The sequence below is a fragment of the Microcaecilia unicolor genome, chromosome 1 (assembly GCF_901765095.1).
Source record: "Microcaecilia unicolor chromosome 1, aMicUni1.1, whole genome shotgun sequence".
Classification (NCBI taxonomy): Eukaryota; Metazoa; Chordata; class Amphibia; order Gymnophiona; family Siphonopidae; genus Microcaecilia; species Microcaecilia unicolor.
In genome coordinates, this window is record NC_044031.1 from 648,346,466 (window position 1) to 648,368,837 (window position 22,372).

At 45.5% G+C, this 22,372-nt stretch overlaps 1 protein-coding gene across 2 annotated transcripts in view; it reads right to left on the reverse strand.

Annotated features, from left to right (window-relative positions):
- Positions 1 to 22,372, reverse strand: part of CARNS1 (carnosine synthase 1) — a 119,996-nt gene that overhangs the window by 50,691 nt on the left and 46,933 nt on the right. For both annotated transcript variants that reach the window (XM_030185665.1, XM_030185657.1), the window contains 3 exons: positions 14,530 to 14,761; positions 10,817 to 10,906; positions 4,611 to 5,098 (listed from right to left, as the gene is read on the reverse strand). In XM_030185665.1, the coding sequence (XP_030041525.1) occupies positions 4,611 to 5,098; positions 10,817 to 10,906; positions 14,530 to 14,761 (810 nt within the window). The remainder of the gene's footprint in view (positions 1 to 4,610; positions 5,099 to 10,816; positions 10,907 to 14,529; positions 14,762 to 22,372) is intronic.

A 22,372-nucleotide genomic window follows, 5' to 3' on the forward strand; every position in this document is an offset into this window, starting at 1 on the left:
TGTGGATATAATATATATCAACTTAGTTGTTGGTTCAGATGAAGAGTTTTTTTTGAACACATGTAGGGTATAGTATATGGCACAGAGCTCTAGAAAGTTGATGTGAAGGACTGTCCCTTGTTTAGTTTAAGACCCTTGTATGCACTAGTTGGATAATGCTTCCACACCCATGCCATGCCCCCTACCAAAAATATAAAAAATTAAATAAATAACGTGCGATTAGCACATGCTAAGGGGCAAACTATGCTTTAACATATTTTAACACATGAATGGGATGCAAAAATACCAGGCTACAATCTATTTAGAATGGACAGAGATGGTCATAAAGGTGGAGGAGTAGCTCTGTATGTGAGAAACGGTATCACAGCAACTGAAATGCCAGGGGCCTGGGGAAAAGAAGAAGTGATATGGATCACCTTAAAATGAGATGATGGAACCTGTGTCCGCAGACACAACTGAAGGAACTAGAGAAAGATCTGGTTACAGATATGCAAAGGTTGGGAAAGAAAAGAGGTACTGTTGCTGGGATATTTCAACCTGCTGGATGTGGATTGGAAAGTTCTATCTGCGGAATTGGAAAGAAGTAGAGAAATCGTGGATGCCTTACAAAGTGCTCTGCTCAGACAAATGGTGACAAGGGGAGGAGCAACGCTGGATCTGGTGCTCACTAATGGGAAAAGGGTGTCTAATGTCTGAGTGGGTGCCCACCTGGGAAGCAGTGATCATCAAACAGTTTGTTTTGATATAACAGCTAAAGCGGAGGGCAGTCACTCAAAACTCAGTCTTGGATTTCAAACATGCTGACTTTAGTAAAATGAGGGAATACCTGAAGAAAGAACTGACGGACTGAGAGGACATATAAGAAGTAGAAAGGCAATGGTCCAGATTGGCAGGAGCTATAAATATGGCTATTAACCTGTATGTAAGGAGAGTAAATAAAAGCAAGAGGAAAAGGAAATCGATATGGTTCTCCAAGCAAGTGAATGAAAAAATAAAGGCTAAAGAGTTGGCGTTCATGAAATACAGAAAAACTCAAGAAAAGAAGAACACCGAGAGGAATACCGGATGAAACTGAAAGAAGCCAAGAGAGAGATACGTCTGGCAAAAGCACAAATGGAAGAACAAATGGCTGGACAGAATGATCCAGGTCAGAGACGCAGCTATGAGAGTCTGCGCATCACTATACCTTGAGCAGCGATCCTGGATGTCACGTCAAAAGTACCCCTGGCCAGGAAGTTGCGACACGCCTTCTGATGCCTGACCACCTGGCGAAAAGGCTCGGCCAGCTCCGTAGGGAGTGCATCAACCACGCTGGACAGTTGACGTATCGAGTCCCGCAAGTGTACGCTCGTGAAGAGCTGGTATGACTGGATCTTGGCAGCGAGCATAGTGGCCTGATACGTTTTCCTCCCAAAAGAATCAAGAGTCCTAGCTTCTCTGCCTGGGGGCGCCGAAGCATAGTCTCTAGTACTCCTGGCTCTCTTGAGGGCGGAGTCCACCACCATGGAATTGTGGGGTAACTGAGACCTCATCAACCCAGGCTCACTGTGGATCTGATACAGGTACAAATCAAAGTAGGGTATACACAAAAAGTAGCACATATGAGTTTATCTTGTTGGGCAGACTGGATGGACCGTGCAGGTCTTTTTCTGCCGTCATCTACTATGTTACTATGATACTGGGATTCAGCTTTTTTTGGGACTATGGGCCCAGACAGAGGGGCTGACCAGTTTCTCATAAGGACTTCCTTTAGTACCTTATGCAGAGGAACTGTCACAGCCTTTTTAGGTGGAGAAGAAGAATCCAAGACCTCGAGCATCTCAGTCCTGGACTCATCCTCAATCTCCACAGGGAATGGAATAGCCGTAGCCATTTCCCGGACAAAAGAAGTAAAGGACAGACTTTCTGGTGGAGACAGTCTCCTTCTAGTGGAGGGGAAGGATCAGAGGGAATCCCAAAGGATTCATCAGAAGAGAAGTACTTGGGATCCTCATCTGACTCCCACGAACGCTCCTCCTCAGTGCCAGATAAAACCTGAGTTAAGGTGCTTCGACACTGGACCTGCCTCGACGCCGAGGAACGATGTCCTCTATGGCGATGTCGAGAGGTCGATGCCCTGTCCGACTGCGGCGAAGCTCCCTCCACCGATGTTGAAGGGGAGTCGACCTGGGTGGCAGCCGACGTCAACGCCGCAGGCGGCATCGCAGACGGGGACCACACCACAGGTAAAGGGCCAGAAACTGCTGCAGCAGATGGTACAAAAGGCGAGAGCCGCCATCGGAGAAGGCCGCAGGGTCGGTGGGACAGGCAGTGTCAGAATCCGTGGAGGCTTGGGAGGAGGCATCGGGCTGCTAGGAGACCGACACATCGGCACCTCCTGTATCGAGGGGGAGCGATCCTCTCAGCGCCGACGCTTCTTGGGTGCCGACTCTCTCGACGTCCCGGAGCTCCCGGTACCATGCGTCGAAGGAGAATGATGACGGTGCTTCTTAGCCTTCGCTTGATGCCCATCATCAAGACTCCTCGGTACTGATGAGGACGTGGAATCCTCACGCCTCCTCGGGGCCGGGTCCGACAAAGGCCGGTTCCGGGGGGCCTGCATAACAGGAGGCCTCGAGGCAGGTGGAGACCACTCGACACCTCACTGCTCCCAGCACGAGTTGGTCTCATAGCAGCCATTACCTCTCCCCCGACGTCGATGCCCCCCTCAATGTCGACGTCGCTGACCTTGGTACCGATGTCGACGTCGAAGGACCAGACTGAGCCCTAAAACGTTTTTCTCGTTGGGCTTCTCGAGACGCTTGGGTCCGTTTCTTCACACGAAGGCATAGACTACAAGCGGCTGGGCTATGGTCGGGCCCAAGGCACTGGATACACCAAGCGGGGGTATCGGTACCTGAGATCGTCCGGTTGCACCGAGTACAACGCTTGAAGCCGCTGAGTGTCTTCGATGACATGGAAGGAAAAACGGCTTCGTCAAAATCAAAAGACGCGATTGTGCCAAAATACAGAATAAAAGGCACAAAAGAAAAAGGGGAGAACCCGACCGCAAAGAAAGAAAACTAGAAGTAGGGAAAAAAACTAAAAAGGAAACTACAGAAACCTACTTCTTTTTTTTTTAATCTTTAAAGAAAAAAATAATAAATAAGTATAAGCGAACCAATCGCAGACAGTGAAAACTCTTCCTGGGCCTGAAGAGGAGCAGAAATGAAAGCTGCCGCACTTCAATGCAGAGAAAGAAAAAACTGAAGAGAAGTGCTCACGCGACGGGTGGGAAATCAGTCCGCGCATGCGCGGTGCTCGCTGCACGCGCGCCAGAAGACTCTGGCAAAACTTTGTTAATGCTTGCAAAATGCCGATTCCTGGGCCAACGCGGACGTCGACCCACATGTGAGAACAAGCAGCATGCTTGTCCTCGGAGAAATAATATCACACTTATTGTTGATTTAAACCTTGAATTAATAATGAATGTGACTATTGGGCAGACTGGATGGACCATTCAGGTCTTTATCTGCTGTCACTTACTATGTTAATATGTTATATTTTGCGATAGGCCTTGTTTCCTCCTTTACATGCATGTTAGCGCTTAATACAATTTAATGGCCCTCAAAAATAGCTATCTCCAGTCTGTCTTGACTGTACCATTTGTTCAGCTGTTCTAGATGGAACTAGCATACACTGCTGCCTTCCTTATAGTCAGTGTCAGATAAGGTGCTGACTTTGTATTGACACAGTAATATGATGCTGTCTGATAAATCACAATCCTTGATTTTTCCTAATAATTTCAGAAGCAATTGAAAGCACTGCATGATAAAGACCTGCATATCATGTGGTCTCAATGAACTAAAGTTACTGTTGTGCTATATAAGTAAGACCTAATACTTGAGTTCATTATTAAAGCAAGGACGTTTGTGATATGATGACTTCATTATTAAAGGACACTATAGGATTTTTGAGTACAACTGAACTAGGGCACTTAGGGGTCCTTTTATTAAGGTGCACTAATGGATTTAGTGCACGCTAATGATTAGAATGAGTTAAATGATAAGATGTCCATTATATTCCTATGGGCGTCTTTATCATTCAGAATGAGCTAATTGTTAGTGCGCGCTACAGCTGTCGGCATACCTTAGTAAAAGGACCCCATAGTATTTTTGCTAGCAAAATTAGAAAATGTACAGAGAAGGGCGATGAAAGTGATAAAGGGGATGGGACGACTTCCCTATGAGGAAAGGCTAAAGTGGCTAGGGCTCTTCAGCTTGGAGAAGAGATGGCTGAGGGGAGATAGGCTAGAGGTGAGATACCTGATTCTTCTCTTAAATTTAATGCTTATTGCTTAATTAATTAATTAATTAGCCCTGTGAAACCTTTTCTTTCTTTCTATCTTGTCCTGCCAAGCTCTGATTGATAGGAAGAGAGAGGAGAGGCTGTTAAAACAGCATTGAATTCATTTGAGACTCAAAAGTAACATTTTACACAGCTGTAATTATTGGGAATATTTACTTTAAAAAGTTATAATTCTTAGACAATTTTAAAGGTTAATTCAATTGGAAATTCTTTGGTCCTGGTCCCACCCAGCTAGAGAATTCCCTTGATAAAACAGCAGTTACCTGGTTTATGTGCTCCATCAGGCTGCACTGGAGGAACTGACTGATTCCTTCCTGGATGAGGTTCTCCTGTCCCTCCTTCTTGCTCAGCTCCACCATCTTTACAATGCTTTCACCAGCTGTGGTGCATAGGGGGGCCTGTAGTTTCCTGTAGGTGAATGCCAGGGTGGCAGGCACATCCAAGCCATGGTGATCCAGCAAGAGTCGTGTCAGAAGCTTGTCCTCCAGCAAGCGGGTGAGCTGAATGGATTTACCAGTGGGACACTCCAGGTCACTCCCCAACTCAGTGGCTGCCTGCCACTCCTCCTTACACTGACCAAAAGATCCAGTGAAGTAAGTCACCCGACGTGGTGGCTCAAACTCATCCAGGTAGGTTCGACCTCCATGATCAAATGTTATGGCCTTGCTGACAAGAAGTGTATATTCTTTCTGGTGGGAATTTGAGGGAACTTTGGAGAGCCAGGTGGAGGAAAGACACAGCACTATGTATCCTGAGAGAGAAGAAAAGGCAGACAGACAGACAGAGATAGAGAGAGAGAGAGAGACCAACATAGGATGAGAGAAAATGTAAGTGAGACAAAGTAACAAAGAGAAATAGTGATGGGGTAAATTGGGAAGAAGATTAAAAGAGAGATAAAAAGATGAAAATAGGCAGTAGCAGAAAAAGAGAGGAGAGAGAAAAAGCACAAAGAAAAATAATATTATTAATTTGTCATTTCATCAGCAATGTGATACCCATATTGCTCCAGGAGAACCTTGGATTCTTTGGAAACCATTTGGTACTTTCTTCATACACCATCACCAGTTCAACCTTTCCAATAATTTCTATATTGGTTCAATATAAGAGCTGACACCATGCAAAGAATCACAACCTAGTTCCATGTGATTAGTTGGAGAGAGTCTTGGATTTGGAACAATATATGATGGTTATAGATTCAGTACATCAAAGTGCATCTGCATTTAATATTGAATTTCCTGACTTCGTTCAGTTAAAAGCAGCCTGTGCTCTCAGTATGCATTTATTTATATACATGTAGAATAAACATCCACGTGCACAGTCAGCATACTTCTCCTTTCTCTGGGCTTTGAACAAAGGAAATGGGACAACTTCCCTATGAGCAAAGGCTACAGCAGCTGAATCGCTTGTTTACTCTTTCCAAAAATACAAGGATTAGGGAACACGCAATGAAGCTACTAAGTAGTAAATTTAAAACAAATCAGAGAAAATATTTATTCACTCAATGTATAATTAAACTCTAGAATTTGTTGCCAGAGAATGTAGTAAAAGCAGTTAGCTTAGCAGGGTTTAAAAAAGGTTTGGATAATTTCCTAAAAGTCCATAAGCCATTATTAAGATGGACTTGGGAAAATCCACTATTTATTTCTAGGATATGTAGTATAAAATCTATTTTACTGTTCAGGGATTTTGCCAGGTACTTGTGACCTGGATTGGCCACTGTTAGAAATAGGATACTGGGCTTGATGGACCTTCGGTCTGTCCCAGAATGGCAATGCTTATGTTCTAAGTATTTGAAAGTGAGGAATTTCTTGCAGCTGTTGGAAGCTCAGCTAACGTATTTTAGGAGCAAAAGTTGTGGGCTTTAAGCAATGCCTGCTTCCCATCTCCAGTCAATAACCTTGGCGTAATGGAAAGGTGCACCCAGGAGGTGAGGGGGACGGGACAGATGGAAAGAATGAAAGGTCTGATTTGAAGAGATGATCAGTGGAGTCCAGCTTCAGCAGCTTATAGCCACCTCCCTTTGGCAGTCTTCTAGATCCGTGCACAGACTCAACATTCATATCCATCCTCACACACTTAAACATGTTTTCTCACACATACACAGAACTTTCTATGCTCATACACACTCTTCTATGTTTATATTTTATTACAGATTGACTCCTGTAATGTTCTGTATCAGGGTTTGCCAGCTAAGAGCTTAAAGCGGTTACAGCGAGTACAACATGCTAGCTGCTGCATGGCTTTTCACGAGCTCAGGGCCGCAAAATCATAGGACACCAATTTTTGTTGCTTTACATTGGCTATTTCTTGAGAAATGTTGCCTTTTAACATGACTAGTTCTTGCCTTTAAAACTTTTCATGGGATTGCCCCTGAATACTTCTTGAATAAGGTTTTGACTTATGTGCCCAGTCATCCCTTGCGGTCACACAATGACAGATATTTTTGCATACTTCCAGTTAGATCATTGCACCTTGAGTGATCACGCTCTTGTGCATTCTCTCATGTTTTTTTTTTCACTTGGAATAAGGTTCCCTTTTCTTGTAGAGTTATTGATGATCTGCTGGGGTTTAGGAAAGCTGTCAAAACACTGTTGCTTAATTGAGAGTTGTGAGTTTTTAATTGATTGTCTTATTCTTGATTGTATTTCTTTTATTGATTATGTTTGTTTCTTTGCAACCTGTTCTGGGCTTTACTGGGAGGACAGGCTAAATAGTGAATTAAATAAATAAATCTGAATCCATATTAACTTTGCTACAGCTATACACATTTGGGTCAATATTGAGCCAGTGGCATCAGCGTTTTTGTAATTTAGAATCATATTTTCAGTGCCAGGCCATATCTGGGCACTGGCACTAATAACCAGGTCAATGGCTATGTAGGTATAGCCGATATTCAGTGCCATACACACATAGCTAACTGGGAAAAGACAGGAAAGGTGGGCCTGGGTGGGCACAAGCCCACCCACTTTAGACTCAGGTTCACCCACCAGTGGCACACCAGCCATGTGGCTGTTGGGGATCCTAAAGACTCTGCTCTTCATCCAGGAAATCAGGGGTCACTTAATTTCACTCTCCTGACTCTCTCCCCCCCCCCCCCCCCCCCGGTACCTTTAAATCCTTTAGTTCTTTACCTGCAGTGAGCAGCTACATATTCCCTCTGCTTGTGCTGGCCCGAGTCTTCCCTCAGATGCAACTTCCTGTTCTCGGGAGCAGGAAGTTTTGTCAGAGGGAAGGCTCATAGCCGGCGTGAGCAGGGAGAATGAGTTGCTATTTGCTACTGGTGAAGACCTAAAGGATTTAAAGATACTGGGGAGGGGGGGGGGCGGGGTCAGAGGAGTGGAGTTAAGTGACCCTTTGATCACTTGGGGGGGGGGGGGGGGGGAGATGCTGGGTGGGGTTTGTGGCTATTATGCCCACTCACTTTGAGCTCAGGCCCAACCAAAATTGGATGTCAGAGGGAATGTTCTACTGAACATCCCCTCCTGACCCACTCAGCGCAATTTAACTGGGCAGAAGTTTCTCCTGCCCTGTTTGTTTTGAAAATTGGGCCCATCATGTTCATTCCTGCACATCTTTACAGTCCTGCCTACCCTTGTACACTCAGGCACTCCTTCCTACATTCACACAAACCCTCTAGGGATGTGCATTCAATTGAACTGACAAGGGACACGTCAACAGCAAAAACAAACAAGAAGTCAAATGCTGTGGTCCAATTGCATCAGAAGCACAAAGCAGCAAGTATTGAACCAGTAGCTTTCTGTACAAGTGGAAACTTAAATGTATTATTTGGAAAGTTATAAATACAAAAAATAATGCATTTTGTTTTTATTATATTACAATTTTAATGTTTTTAATATATGCGTACTTTGTATTTCTTTTCTGCTTTGTGTTGAATTTCCCTCTCTTTCTTGGGATTAGAGTTGTGTATACCATGACAGTAACAAACATCACTCCTAAACAATTAATTTTCAGCCAGTTTAATGCTTGGGGAAGCATTGAACCCAAGATGATACTCTTGACTGTGATATTTAGTAACTCTGTTTTTTCTGTCTTTCAGAAATTTGCCTAATCTCTTTTTGAACTTGATTTTTCTATTTGTCTCCACAACATTCTGTACTCTGTACTCTTTGAAGGAGATCTTTCTTTTGCTTTTTCTAAACCAGCCATGTGATTGTTTTATCAGATGCCTATAGTTCTTGTATTATGAAGCAGAGTAAATAAGAATTCTATATTCACCTGTCATGATATTATGTGGCTCTATCATACCTCAACTCAGTTGTCTCTTTTCCAAGTGGAAGATCCCTTAACTTTTTTTTTTTAACTTTTACTCATATGGAACATGTTCTATAACTCTAATCTTCATTTTTGATCGTCTCTATAATACTATGTCCTCTTTAAGATAGAATAAACAGAAAACATGAACACACTACGAAAGGGAAAATCTTTGAGCAGAAGAGACAGCGGCCACGGCCAGTGCTTCCCAGCCCTCTTCTGAAGGCACACCTGTCTAGTCAGGATTTCAAGATAGGCACAGTGAATATAAACGAGATAGATTTTCATACATTGGAGACGATGAATATGCAAATCTATATCATATCCATTTTAGAAGTCCTGAAAACCAGATTGGATAGGTATGCCTCCAGTACAGGGTTGGAAAACATCATGAGAAGCGATGAAGTAGGAAGGAAAGCATTTAGGAAAGAGATTAATTAACTGAAGAAAAGGGTAGGTGATTAAAATGATAGTGCTGAAGAAGAATGGCACAGAGAACTTGTGACAATGGGGATCTCAAACAAAGCTGGATAGTAAGCAGATGGGAAACTTGTACAGCGCTGCGTAACCCTGGCAGCGCTATAGAAATGCTAAGTAGTAGTAGTAGTAGAAAAGTGGTGGAGAAGTTCCCAGTAAATCACTCTTCCAGCACAATGCTCTGAGGGCTAGATACATCAACCAAACGTAAAAAATTCAAAAACGTTAAACTCCCTAACGAATTTGAAAAAATGAAGCATGCACCAAAAAAAACAAGTCACACATGTTGAATGTGGTATTGAAAAGTACCCCCCGTCGGTAATCCCCGTCGGTAATCGGCCCCTAAATCATGCGCAGAGCAGCCAAGCGTTATGCTGGCTGCTCTGCGCATGCCACACACATCAGAACAACAACAACAAAAAAAACCCATAAACACGTGGCTCCCCGCTTCCCCCTGCATCACTACAAAAGTAAACATACCTCAAAAAAGGATCGGGAGGGGGCAAAGGCACTCGTCAGAAGCGTCCTGTATGGATGGCCTTGACCCCCCTCCGAGATCGCCGCTGTTCCCCGCTTCCGCTCATTACTAAATTAAAAACTGAAAATAAAAATCTAAACTTTTGCAGCGCCAGGCCCCCCTCCCTTCCTGTCTTGATCTTCTTTTCCCAACACTGCTCCACCTCCCGCCATCCTCCGCCCCTTGCCACACCCCCCTGAGTTCGTCATCGCCGTTCCCCCCCTCCAACGGACCCCCCCTCTGCTTTACCGGCTGTGCAGCGCCTCTCACCTGTGTGTGAAGGCGCTGCAAGGGGGGAAACAACGGATCGTCGATGGCTTCTGCCTCCACCGACGTCTCTCTCCTTCTTCCTGTGCCCGCCCTCCTCTGACGTAAGTCACACAGGTGAGAGGCGCTGCACGGCCAGTAAAGCGGAGGGGGGGTCCGTTGGAGGGGGGGAATGGTGGCGACGAACTCAGGGGGCGGGGCAAGGGGCAGAGGATGGCGGGAGGCGGAGCAGTGTTGGGAAAAGAAGATCCAGACAGGAAGGGAGGGGGGTCCGGCACTGCAAAAGTTTAGATTTTTATTTTCAGTTTTTAATTTAGTAAAGGGCGGAAGCGGGGAACAGTGGCGATCTCGGAGGGGGGGGGGGGGGCAAGGCCGTCCATACAGGACACTCCTGATGAGCGCCTTTGCCCCCTCCCGATCCTTTTTTGATGTTTGTAAAACTTTTATATTTTATGCAGGGGAAAGCGGGGAGCCAGTGTTTGTGGTGTTTTTATATTTTTTATCTCACTTTTCTGTGTAAACATGCCAGCTTTGATTTTTATGATGCAGGGGGCAGCGGGGAGATGACAGCTCAGGCCTTTACGACTGCTCTGACCATACGTTTAATATGTCGCGGTAAATGATTCGGTTTGATCGTCGGTAGTGTTAGTGCATCCCGAATCGCCCACATTACAATGCTAGTTACTCTTTTGTATTCCGTTTTCATTAGCTGCTTGCTTCGTTGGAAAAAGGCCTTTAATGCATGCAAAGGTTAGGAATTTCCTTCGTTAAAGGGTTGTTAGAGGGTCCTTAAGGTTTAGTGCATCTGGCCCTGAATCACCGCATGGCTCCTGCTGAGGTAGTGAGAATGGGTCACCAGCTGTATTTTTGGGCAGACAGTGGCAGTTATATGTTACAGACTTTAAAGATAATAAATCTCCTTATTCGTCAACTCACCAGGACATTGATTCCCTCCTTCCAAGAGCACAGACAGAAAAGAAGATGGTGCTCCCAAGATGCAAATTGTCACATCTGACAAAGTGAAACCTGAAAAAGGAAACACATATTTAATTAACCAGTACATGTTCAAGCATCTATGGCTGACAGCTAGTATATATCCTATAGCCTCAGCAGTGTTGAAGTGTAGACCAAATTAATGGGGCAGACTGGATAGGCCAGGTTTTGGATTTGAATTTGAAATTGGTCTTTTCCTACTCTCACCTGTGTTCCTTCTCTCAGTGCTCTGGATGGGACTAGAAGATTGAACCCCAATCCACTTTAAAATCTAGCATCATCCAGTGGCGTTCCTGGGGGGGCTGGCACCCGGGGCTGATCGCCGATGCGCCCCGCCCCCCGGGTGCAGTGCCCCCCCCGATGCAGCACGGACCCCCCCCCCCCCGGCGAAAGGACACCCCCGCGAAGGAACTCCCCCCCCCCCGCCGGGTGCACGCCGCTGGGGGGGGGGTGCCGCGCGCGCCTGTCCTCCGTTGTTCCATGCTTCTTCTCTGCCCCGGAACAACGGAGGACAGGCGCGCGCGGCACCCCCCCCAGGGGCGTACACCCGGGGCGGACCGCACCCACCGCCCCCCCCCCCCCCCCCAAGGAATGCCACTGGCATCATCACTGATCTCTCCTTCTTTGTTTTCATTCACTGCATGGATTGAGCTGAGTCCAATTCTCCCAGAAGCAGCAGGTTCTGAAGTATTAACCACAAACAGTTAAATTTCCTTCAGAGCGCCTGCATGCCCAAAGCGGCTCGGAAAAAGTAGGAGCTTGCTTTGGAACTTCTCCCTGCTCCCACATGTAACTGCCTTCTCTTATACAGGTCCCTCTGTAGCATACTGCTTCTCCAGTTCCTGCCATAAAGTTACCACATTTATGGCAGGCAAATCTGGGGCACTTTCAGCCTTATTTTCGAAAGTGATGGGTGCCCATATTTCGACCCAAATCGGGAGATGGGCGCCCATCTTGCAAAGGCGCCCAAATCTGTATAATCGAAAGCCAATTTTGGGCGTCTTCAACTGCAATCTGTCGCGGAAATGGGCAAAGTTGATGGGGGCGTGTCGGAGGCATGGTGAAGGCGGGACTGGGCGTGTTTATCGGCCGAGGAGAGATGGGTGCCTTCGGCCGATAATCAAAAAAAAAGAGATGTTTTTAGTGCGAATTTGGGTCATTTTTTGGACCCTTTTTTTTCATGAACAAGTCCCAAAAAAGTGCCCTAAATGACCAGATGACCACCAGAGGGAATCGGGGATGACCACCCCTAACTCCCCCAGTGGTCACTAACCCCCTCCCACCATAAAAAAAAACAATTTTAACAACTTTTTTTTCCAGCCTGTATGTCAGCCTCAAATGCCATACCCAGCTACATCACAGCAGTATGCAGGTCCCTGGAGCAGTTGTTAGTGGGTGCAGTGGACTTCACCCAGGTGGACCCAGGCCCATCCCCCCCCCCTACCTGTTACACTTGTGGTGGTAAATGGGAGCCCTCCAAACCGCCCCCAAAACCCACTGTACCCACATGTAGGTGCCCCCCTTCAGCCATAATAAGGGTTATGGTAATGGTGTAGAGTTGTGGGCAGTGGGTTTTGGGGGGGATTTGAGGGGCTCAGCACCCAAGGGATGAGAGCTATGGACTTGAGAGTTATTTAACTTTTTTTTAATTGTTACAAGTGCCCCCTAGGGTGCCCGGTTCGTGTCCTGGCATGTGAGGGGGACCATACGGTCTGTCCCGCCCCTTCACGTACCCGTTCTCGGACACAGACGCCCATGGAGATGGGCGTTCGCGTTCGATTATGCCCCTCTTTGTCTCATAGCAATAATAATGGGTATAGTAAGTGAAAAGATTCTATCAGATCTCGGGAATTCTCCCCAGGAATTATTTTACCAACCTCATCTTAAAATATGCAATTTTCTCATCCTTAAGAAACATTCCATAAGGATTTTTAAAAATTATTATCAAAAAATATTAATGACTTGATCTAACTGATTTGGGAAATGTTCTGCTAAGAAGGAAAACAGCCACCAGCAAAATAATAGATTAACTAATTTGAACCCTGCATTTGCTGAAACAGAAATCCTCTCTGAATAGGACATGCCCACATACCATAATACTTTGAATTAAGAAGGAGTACCATAATGGTTAGAACAGCGGGCTGGGAACCTCAGTGAAATCCCACAGTGGCTCCTTGTTATTTTTACAAAGTGGTGGTAAGCCCAACATGGGCTTTACCGCTCGCTAAAAGGGAAGTACCGCCGGGCTACCGCAGCAGGCCCAGTGGTAGTTCCCACCCCTAGAGGGCGTCATATCCAGCGTTAAATTTTTTTTATTTTTGTAACACTGGTGTGTAACCAGCGGTAACTGGGCAGTGCCGTATGCTGCCTGGTTACCGCTGGGTTAGCACGGAACCCTTACTGCCACCTCAGTGGGTGGTGGTAAGTGGTCCCCCTCAAAATGGCTGTGTGGCAAGTGCTTCATTTGCAGCACAGCCATGTCCTGACAAAAAAACAAAGACCTGCCTTTTACCCGCTGCGGAAAAAGGGGGGGCCTCAGCGTGTATCAAAACCACACGCTAACACCAGCTTCGTAAAAGGGGCCCTTTACCTTCCATTGTCTCAAGTACAAACTCAGGGGCCGATATAAAAAGCCGAATGGCAGAGGCATGGCTCTACTGCAAAATGACTAATTTTAAAATAACGTGGCACGCTGTAAGCAATGAGATTACAAATTACTATCATGCTCAAATCATGGCAGTAATCCACAGATCATTGCTAAATGTCACCCTTCCTATCAGTGAGTGAGCAGTGATTGGTTCACATACTGACAGGAAGGGTGACATTAAAAAAAACATATTGGAATATCGGCATTTGCATTGCTCCCTCTCCCTCCTTCCCTGAACCAAAGAACCTCCACCTGATAATGATCTAGTGGCCCCTTCCCTCCCATCCCTAATAACAACCCTCCCCCCCTCACATACACAAAGTTCAACTATTTCCCTGTTAGTCTAGTAGCCCTCTCTCTCCTTCCCCTCTCTTATATGGCAGACAGGCCCTGCCCAGTGCATCCCCAGGATACACTGCGCAGGGCAAGGCAGCACCATTTTTCAAGATGGTGGCACCAGAGGCCGGAGAGGGTGGGCATCGCTCCTACCTCCCATAAAGGTACAGAGGGTGGACTTCAGGGAAGGGTTGGGGTGGGAAGATGCCACTAAACACCAGGGAGTAGCCTAATGGTCGCTGCAATAGGCTGAGAACCTGGGAAACTGCTGGGAAACTGAGTTCAATTCCCACTGCAGCTCTTTATGACCCTGAACAAGTCACATAATCCTTCATTGACTTGAGGTACAAAAAACATAGATTGCGAGTCCACTGAGACAGAGAAAAGTACCTGAATGCAATATGTAAACCACTTTGATTGCACCACAGAAAGGTAATATATAAAATAATCTAATAAATAAATAAAATAATCTAATAAAAATAAATAAGGGCGCTGGGAGGTGCCCACAATTGCTGTGAAGCAGATTTTGAGGAGAGTTACCTGGGCTGCTTGGTATGATTCATGATTTCAAGGATCATGTTCTTACAGTTTTTAGGGGTGTTACTTGTTATTGGTTGCTCAGTATGATAGATAGTTTCAGAAATCCCTAGGGGCAGGTTTCTAGGGTCCTTACCTTTTCTGGGCTGCTTGGTTCGATCGACTGTTTTAGGAAGTCCTGCCTGTTGCAGGGTGCATTGCAGGAGATCATACATGGAATCCACAGTAGCATTTTCAGAGCTAGCCTTACAACCTGAGGAAACATCTCTGGTGCAGTGTGATGGGGTGAGACATAGATCTCCAAGGTCACAGAGTTCCAGCTCTTTCGATATCACCGGATTGTGTCTACTAATTTGATCCAATGACAACTGTAGAAAGACATAAAAATCAGAATGGAAGTGTGAATACTAGTGCACTGCTGTGTGGATTTTGCTGTGCTCAGAGTGGAATTTTGAGTCCCAACACTAGTGTTTTGGTGTGTGTATCCTGCTGGGCTCAGAGACTAGGTGTGTGGATCTTGGCACTAGTACAGGTCAGTGTAGATCCCACTGTGCTCATAGACTGGGAATGTGACTTCTGATATTTGAGCCCTGTGTTTAAAGGGTGAGAGTGTGAATCAGCAGTAATGCACTATTGCTGGATCCTGCTGTAGGCAGCTCTTAAAGGGAGAGAGAGAGAATTCTATCAGGAGTCTGTGAACCTGGGGGTCCTACGAATCCAAAAAATGATAGAAGATTTATGTCAACAGTAACATTAGCAAACAGTTCTGTAGTCTGTAGTGTTTCAGCAAACGAGTTCTGAAGGACAAGGCAAAAACAAGTAATCCCCCACCCCTAGAGTTTTTTTGCTGTTTTCTCAGCAACCACTGTGAATTTCAACGAGAAATTTTACATATTTATTTATTCATCATACCTACGTATTACTATTAAACAGCATTTAATTATCTTAACCTATGTTGATGTTATTGAAATTTTAGAATTACTACCTAGGGATTTTTGTGCGTTAAAAATGTTTGAGCTAAAACACAGTAAAAATAACATCATTCAAACAATACAATTAACAATGTGTCAGAATTTCGCAGTCACTGTGAATACTCAAAGTGTCCACCACCAGCTTTAACTACTACTACTTTAACACAGGCCTTCAGTCACTTTGGGAAGTTCTTAACAGCCTTGCTGATTGGTCCCTGTGTCAGGCTGTCCCAGGTCATGGGCAGCACTTCCTCAAGTTTGGCGATTGTTTACGGCTTTGGGTGGAGCTTGTGATTGGCCTCCAATATTGCTCCCCAGACTGTCATGTTAACAATAAGCTGGTACCCTGTCTTTATTTTCAAATAATGGTAGTTTTACAGTGCAATCATTTTGGAATGCACAAAAATTGCTTGGTGATCATACTAAAAAGTCTGTAACTTCGCTGTGTTTACAGATAATCTAATTCTACTCAGCACATAAGCATAGATAGTAACAACAAATAAAGCTGTAAAATTTCATGTTGAAATTCCAAGCGGTTGCTAAGAAAACAGCAAAACAATCTAGAGGGACACTTTTTTTTTTGCCTCACCCTGTACAATTCCTAAACAATATCAGGAATAAAAACCTCAAAGCTCTCATCCTTCAAATAACAGCATTATCACCACAAATTCATCACCTAGAAAACCGAATCCTTGTTCAAAATGGAAAACCTCCTACAGTACAAAGAGATCCATGAACTGTACACCACTTGCAGTGATACAATCCAGAGCTAGAACAGCTCTCTTGAGCAGGGACGATCCTTCCCCATGTTTTAACTTGTACAGCGCTGCGTAACCCTAGTAGCGCTATAGAAATGCTAAGAATTTCTATCACTGCTTCTGGAGAACGAACTACTGAAAGAAATATTCCCTGCTTCCTCAGTTCTATCCTTCCTGTAACCATCTAATCTGAAACAAGACCTCACAAAAAAGTAAACTCTAAACAGAATCTAAATTAGAGTTACATAGGGACACAAATGTCACTCATCCCCACTGGAAACTAACCCATCCCCTCCTAGGGCCGCTGAGAGGGGGGCAAAATTCCCCAGGCCTGGCCTCCAAGAGGGGGCCCGGGCCCAGCGCCGGCCAGCTTCTTCCTGCCTGCCTGCTTCTTCCGGGTCTGTCCTCTCCTGCTCCTACATGCTGCTCAGGACCTGGATGATTGCATTAACGTGATATCATGTTAATGCAATCATCTAGGTCCCAACTCCTGGCATGAGCAGGAGAGGACAGACCAAGGAGTTTAGATGAAAACAGGAGAGGGGATGATGTAAAAAAGTTGAAGCCAATTAGGTTAATCTCTCTTTCGCATTCCCCGCGCAGCAGTCATCCCACAACAGAGAAAACAAACCTATGAGCTGCTGCAGCCATGTTGTGGTTCTTTATTGCTCGGTAGCATTTTTATTTGATCCCACTTATATTTTCAAACATGCTGGCTTGTGCAGCAGGCAGGGGCGGTGATGTGAGTGGGGTAGGGGCGTGAGTGGGGCGGAGTGGAGGCATGAGTGGGGGAGCGGGGCCGCAGCAGTTCAGTTCTGCCCTGGGCCCTCCTGTGTCTCTCGGCGGCCCTGTCCCTGCCCTTCCCCACTGGAATCTTCTCCATCCCCACAAATAACCTCCTCCATCCCATGTATTAAAATAACCCGACCTGTGGTAAAATAAGTCAACAGTAGCCCATGTTGATAACTTCCCCTCTCAGGGCTTATGTGGATTTCAATGCTATCAACCATATCCATTATTTTTTTTTAGTGCTATTATAATTGCCATGGCACAAGTAGGCTGGCCTGGCACTACACTTCTGCGGGAACCCTGCAGGATCTGCATCCATCCCCACATGAGTCCCGTGGATCTGGAGGGGATTTTCGCTAACCATGCAGTTGTCTATCTCAAATAAAAGAAAATGGCACAAACCCTTAAGAAACTGCAATGGCTGTTAGGCCAACACATATTGCAGGATTCTACAGCTACACAAAATAGGAAAGATTCAAACTAAAAGGTTCACAATCATGTTTCTCTATAACTGTTGAGAATGTGATACAATGCAAAAAATATCAAGAAAGATGCTACATCAGTGAAAAAGGGTAAATTTAAGGGCATGTATCGCATATCCTATATAATAATTCTCACCACCAACATTCTAATGTGGGACTGCCTGTGTCCGTGGCTCCTGGAGTTGCTGAGCTAGGCTCCGTAGCCAGGACGACGTCACTAACAGTTCCTACTCCTCCCCCTGCCTGGGAATCAGCTGTCAGTGCGCCGCTCCCTGCCACTTCGGAGCAAGTGGCAAGGAGCAGCGCATCAAAAAGCTAAAAGCGCGGCACCACAGACCCCCCCCCCCCCCCGACACATCAAACACCCCCTCCCCCCCCACCTGAAGCACCTTCACAACCCCCCCCCCCCCGGCGCATCAAACCCCATCACCACCCGCAGATGCAAGTAGTAACGCTGTCCGGCCGCTGCTGCTTCTCCTGTTGAGCAGCAGCAGCCACTACAAAAAGAAAAGAAGCGATAAATGTTTTAAACACAGCCCAAATCATTTGCAAATGCCTGAGTCTTACAACGCAGTCTCTGCAGCCGCTCCTCCTCTCGCCTCCACGTCACTGCCCCTGGTGTAAGACCCTGGAGGTGCGCAGTGACGTGACAGGCGAGAGGAGGAGCGGCTGCAGAGACTGCGTTATAAGAATCGGGCATTTCCGAATGATTTGGGATGGATTTAAAAACATTTATCGCTTCTTTTCTTTTTGCAGCGGCTGCTGCTGCTCAACAGGGGAAGCAGCAGCGGCCAGACAGCGTTACCACTGGCAGCTGCAGGTGGCGAGGGGGTTTGATGCACCGGGGGGGGGGGGGGGGGGGGAGGGTTCGCTGGACATGGATGGCTGGAGGGGGGGCAGGGGGAGAGGGAGGTGGGGAGGGGGTCCTGAGACCAGAGAGGTGGTGGTTGGGAGGGGGGGCCCTGCAAGAGCGGGGGTGGGGGCTCACACTCACTCACTGTCTCTCACATACACTCTTTCTGACACACTCTATCTCTCTGTCACACACACACAGTCTCACACACACAGACACTCTATCTCTCACACAAACACACACACACGCTGTCTCTGTCTCTCTCTCATTCTCTCTATGACACACACACTCCATCTCTCACACACACTCTCTTTCTCATACATACACACTCCGAGGAAAACCTTGCTAGTGCCCGTTTCATTTCTGTCAGAAACGGGCCTTTTTTACTAGTCATTAAATATTACAGAGAAAAAGAGAATCACAGCTCAGAATTTTCCACAGAAAAAACACTCCCTTAGGGGGCCCTTTTACTAAGCTGTGCTAAAAGGTAGTCTGTGGTAGCCCCAGTGGGAGAATTTTCCTGCACACTGAGGCCACTTTTAGTGCAGTCATAAAATGTCTCCATTTTCCTTTTGGTCTATTAATGGCCATGCACTAATTTCCTCATTAGCACATGGTCATTAGCATGTGCGCTCTTACCGACACCTATTTTCTAGGTGGTAAGGGCTCCTGTGCTAATCACGCACTAATTGGTTACCCTCCGCCCCCAGGGCTAAAAAATATTTTCTATTTTTTACTAAGTGGGTAGTGCAAGCTGAACACAAAACTACTGCAGGACACCTGAGCGTGTCCCGTGGTAGTGCTTCCCACAGCTTAGTAAAAGGGCCCCTCAGTGGCAGCCCTACCATTAAGCCACCTCAGGCAGGGGCCTCAGGCAGCACTCTTTAGGAGCGGCATCCACCCCCACACCCACCATGCTCTGGCATCACCCCCTACCCTTCCTTCCCCGAATTTTCCTTCTTTTCTTGCTTTCCAAAAGTCAGGACTGCAGTGCTTCCCATACGCTGACCTGGCACTGACCCCTTCTCTCTTATGGCCCACCTCTCTGATGTACTTCCTGTTTCCTTGGAGATGGGGTGGGCCGCAGTACAGAGAAGGAGACAGGGCCGGCAGTAGGGAAACGTATGGGAGCCGCTGCTGCCCTGACTTTTGGAAAGTCAGAAAAGAAGGTAAATTCGGGAAGGAAGGGGGAGATGTCAGACTGGGGAAGGCGGAACAGAGCCGGGGGAGGAACGGAGTCGGGGCAGCAGACATTCCCTCACCTCAGGCAGCAGACTATCTTGGGCCGCCCCTGGGGCCCCTTAATGATGATATCTTAAATTTAAAGAAAACTTCAAGAACACACAAGACTAAAAACATTTGAAATTAAGGTCAAAGCCTTAAAACAAAAGGACTCAAGAAAGACACTGGCATATATATCACTCATTCCCCGAAATTCTATAAATGGTGCTTAAAATTGGGCATGCAAATTTGGGTGTGCACAAAATTTGCATTTGCAGTGCTAAGCATATGCCATTTATAGAATAGCATTCAGCACATTATTTTTTCAGCGCTGTTTATAGATTTTGGTTCATTACGCCTTTCAGTTGTAAAGTGTTGCTGTCTATGCTCCTTGCCTTCATACTGAGCTGTAATGGGATATATAGGCAGAAGGCTCTATTATTTAAACCAAGTGAACCAGCTCTATGGGTGCCATTAAATGCTGCGCACCTCAATATTGAGCAAGCTCCTTCAACACATGTACAAATTGTCATGTCTATAGAGTTTCCTTAGTTTGAATCTGAAAAAACAGAAAGTTGTGACAAAGGCAAGAGACAAATACAGAGAGGGCAGGGGGGGCAGAGGGCATGAGTATATGAGGGAGAGAATGAAAGGGAGGCCAGGAGGTTCAGGATTAAGATGCTTTGCTGTTTACTGACACAAATAGAGCCCTGCTCCATAAAAACAATGAGTATGTGGAGTTGGAAGAGAAAGAGACAGGATTCAGAGGATTGTCAGAAGAGCAGATGGCAGACACAGGAGCAGCAATGGAGATTAGAGAATTCCAGAGCATTCCTGCCTCACAGAAATGAATTATAGCTCTCTACACCAACCTCTGAACAGATTAAGTCAAATGATAGCTCTAAATAGTTTCAATGCATGTACCCACTCAGTGTGCTACTAAGGACGCCAGCAATGTGACCTTCCTCACAGAACGCCCGGGAAGTATCGGCTGGGATGCCAATAATGTGAACTTCTTCACAGCGGTGCTCTGAAAGTGTCAGCTGGGAAATGTGAGCTTCCTCACAACAGTGCCCTGAAAGTGTCATCTGGGATGCCAGTAATGTGAACTTCCTCACAGCAATGCCCTGAAAGTATCAGCTGGGATGGCAGCAACGTAAGGTTCAAAATAATAAAGAATGGAGAAACCAGACAAATCTCAAAATTAGAAAAAAATCTTTCTGCATAGACTTCAAGTATCACAGATCTTATCCTATACACATCCTTCTTCAAGTGGAGAAAAAGACCTCAATGATACATATAATAAAGTATCAGTCCCCCCCCCCCCCTCAGAATAGGAATATTCCTCTATCTGAAAAAACTCCACTATAGAGTCATAATAGGTAACTCAACTTCATTTCACTTCTTCACACCAGAGCCAGTAGTCCAACCAAGCAGCATTACATGCTGCCATCTGCTCCTCTGAATCCTGTCTCCTCCTCTTCCAACTCCACATACTCATTGTTTTTATGGAGCAGGGCTCTATTTATGTCAGTAACTAGCAAAGCATCTTAATCCTGAACCTTCTTGCCACCCTTTCATTCTCTCTCTCATATACCCAAGCCCTCTGCCCCCCCTCCCCCCCCCCCCCCCCCCCCCCCCCCCCTGCCCTCTCTGTCTCTCTCTCTTGCCTTTGTCACAACTTTCTGTTTTTTCACATTCAGATGCTGCTTGGTTGGACTACTGGCTCTGGTGTGAAGAAGTGAATTTCTACTTGTATCTTGACATCCTTCGATGATCGCATGTTTGGATTAGCCGTCCTTCTTTAAGATAAGTGCACATTCGGACATTTTTGAAATATTTAAATTAGAATTTATACTTGATTTTGGTGGATAATAAAGACTGGTGGATTACAAAGACTATGGTTGAATATTAAATTAAGTTGAGCCACCTATTATGACTTTTTTTTTCAGAACAGTGATGTGATAGAGGGATAACCCTATTCTGAGGGAGAGCCCGACACTTTATTATATGTATCACTGAGGTCTTTTTCTCCACTTGAAGAAGGGTGTATAGGATAAGATCTGTAATACTTGAAGTCTATGCAGAAAGATTTTTTCATTAAAGATTTAGAAATGTAAGAGTGACAACTCTTTGACAGAGAAAACCCGACACCTGCTGTGCTCCGTGCCCCTCCCTTGACCCATCTACTGTTGCACCTTATCCCGCGCTCCCCCCCTCTACACCTAACCGTCCACACTAAGGTTGCCATCTCAGAAGAAAAAATTACACATAACATATATTCTGATTATTTTAAAAACTCTGATGTTGTTATGAGACTAAAATTATATTAAAGTTTTTATGTCCCCATTTGTAAAGCCAAACACAGTCCCTCCGCTGAAAAACACTAAGTAGAAACACCTTTTCCATAACATAATAACACTAACCTCCAAGACTCAAAAAGCAACAACTTTATCCATGAAAAGGCAGAACTATAAATTTTAGACCAGGCCCTATGACACCAATAGAGCCCCTAGTGAAAAAACAGAACAAACAGGAGTACTACAGATCTCTGCATAGAAACTACATGCTAGCAGAATATCACACCTTGATCACACATGAAAAACACTGACAGACCCTCAGCAAATATGAAACAAGGGATCACACATCAGTAATAACAGATATGAAGGTAAAAAAACTGTAAACCTCAAGAAATTAGACTATTATACAGCAATACTAGAGCCAGAGAAACTGAAGTGGTAGATATCAGAGATGCACATTTCCCAAAGGTGACACTTTCCAATTCATAAATTCAAAATAAAATACTTTTTTTATACCTTTGTAGTCTGAGCATTTTATTTTTCCATTCGATTTGGTCCAAGCGTCTCTTGTGCTTTTCTCTATTTTTTTCCTGTCTTTCCAGGGT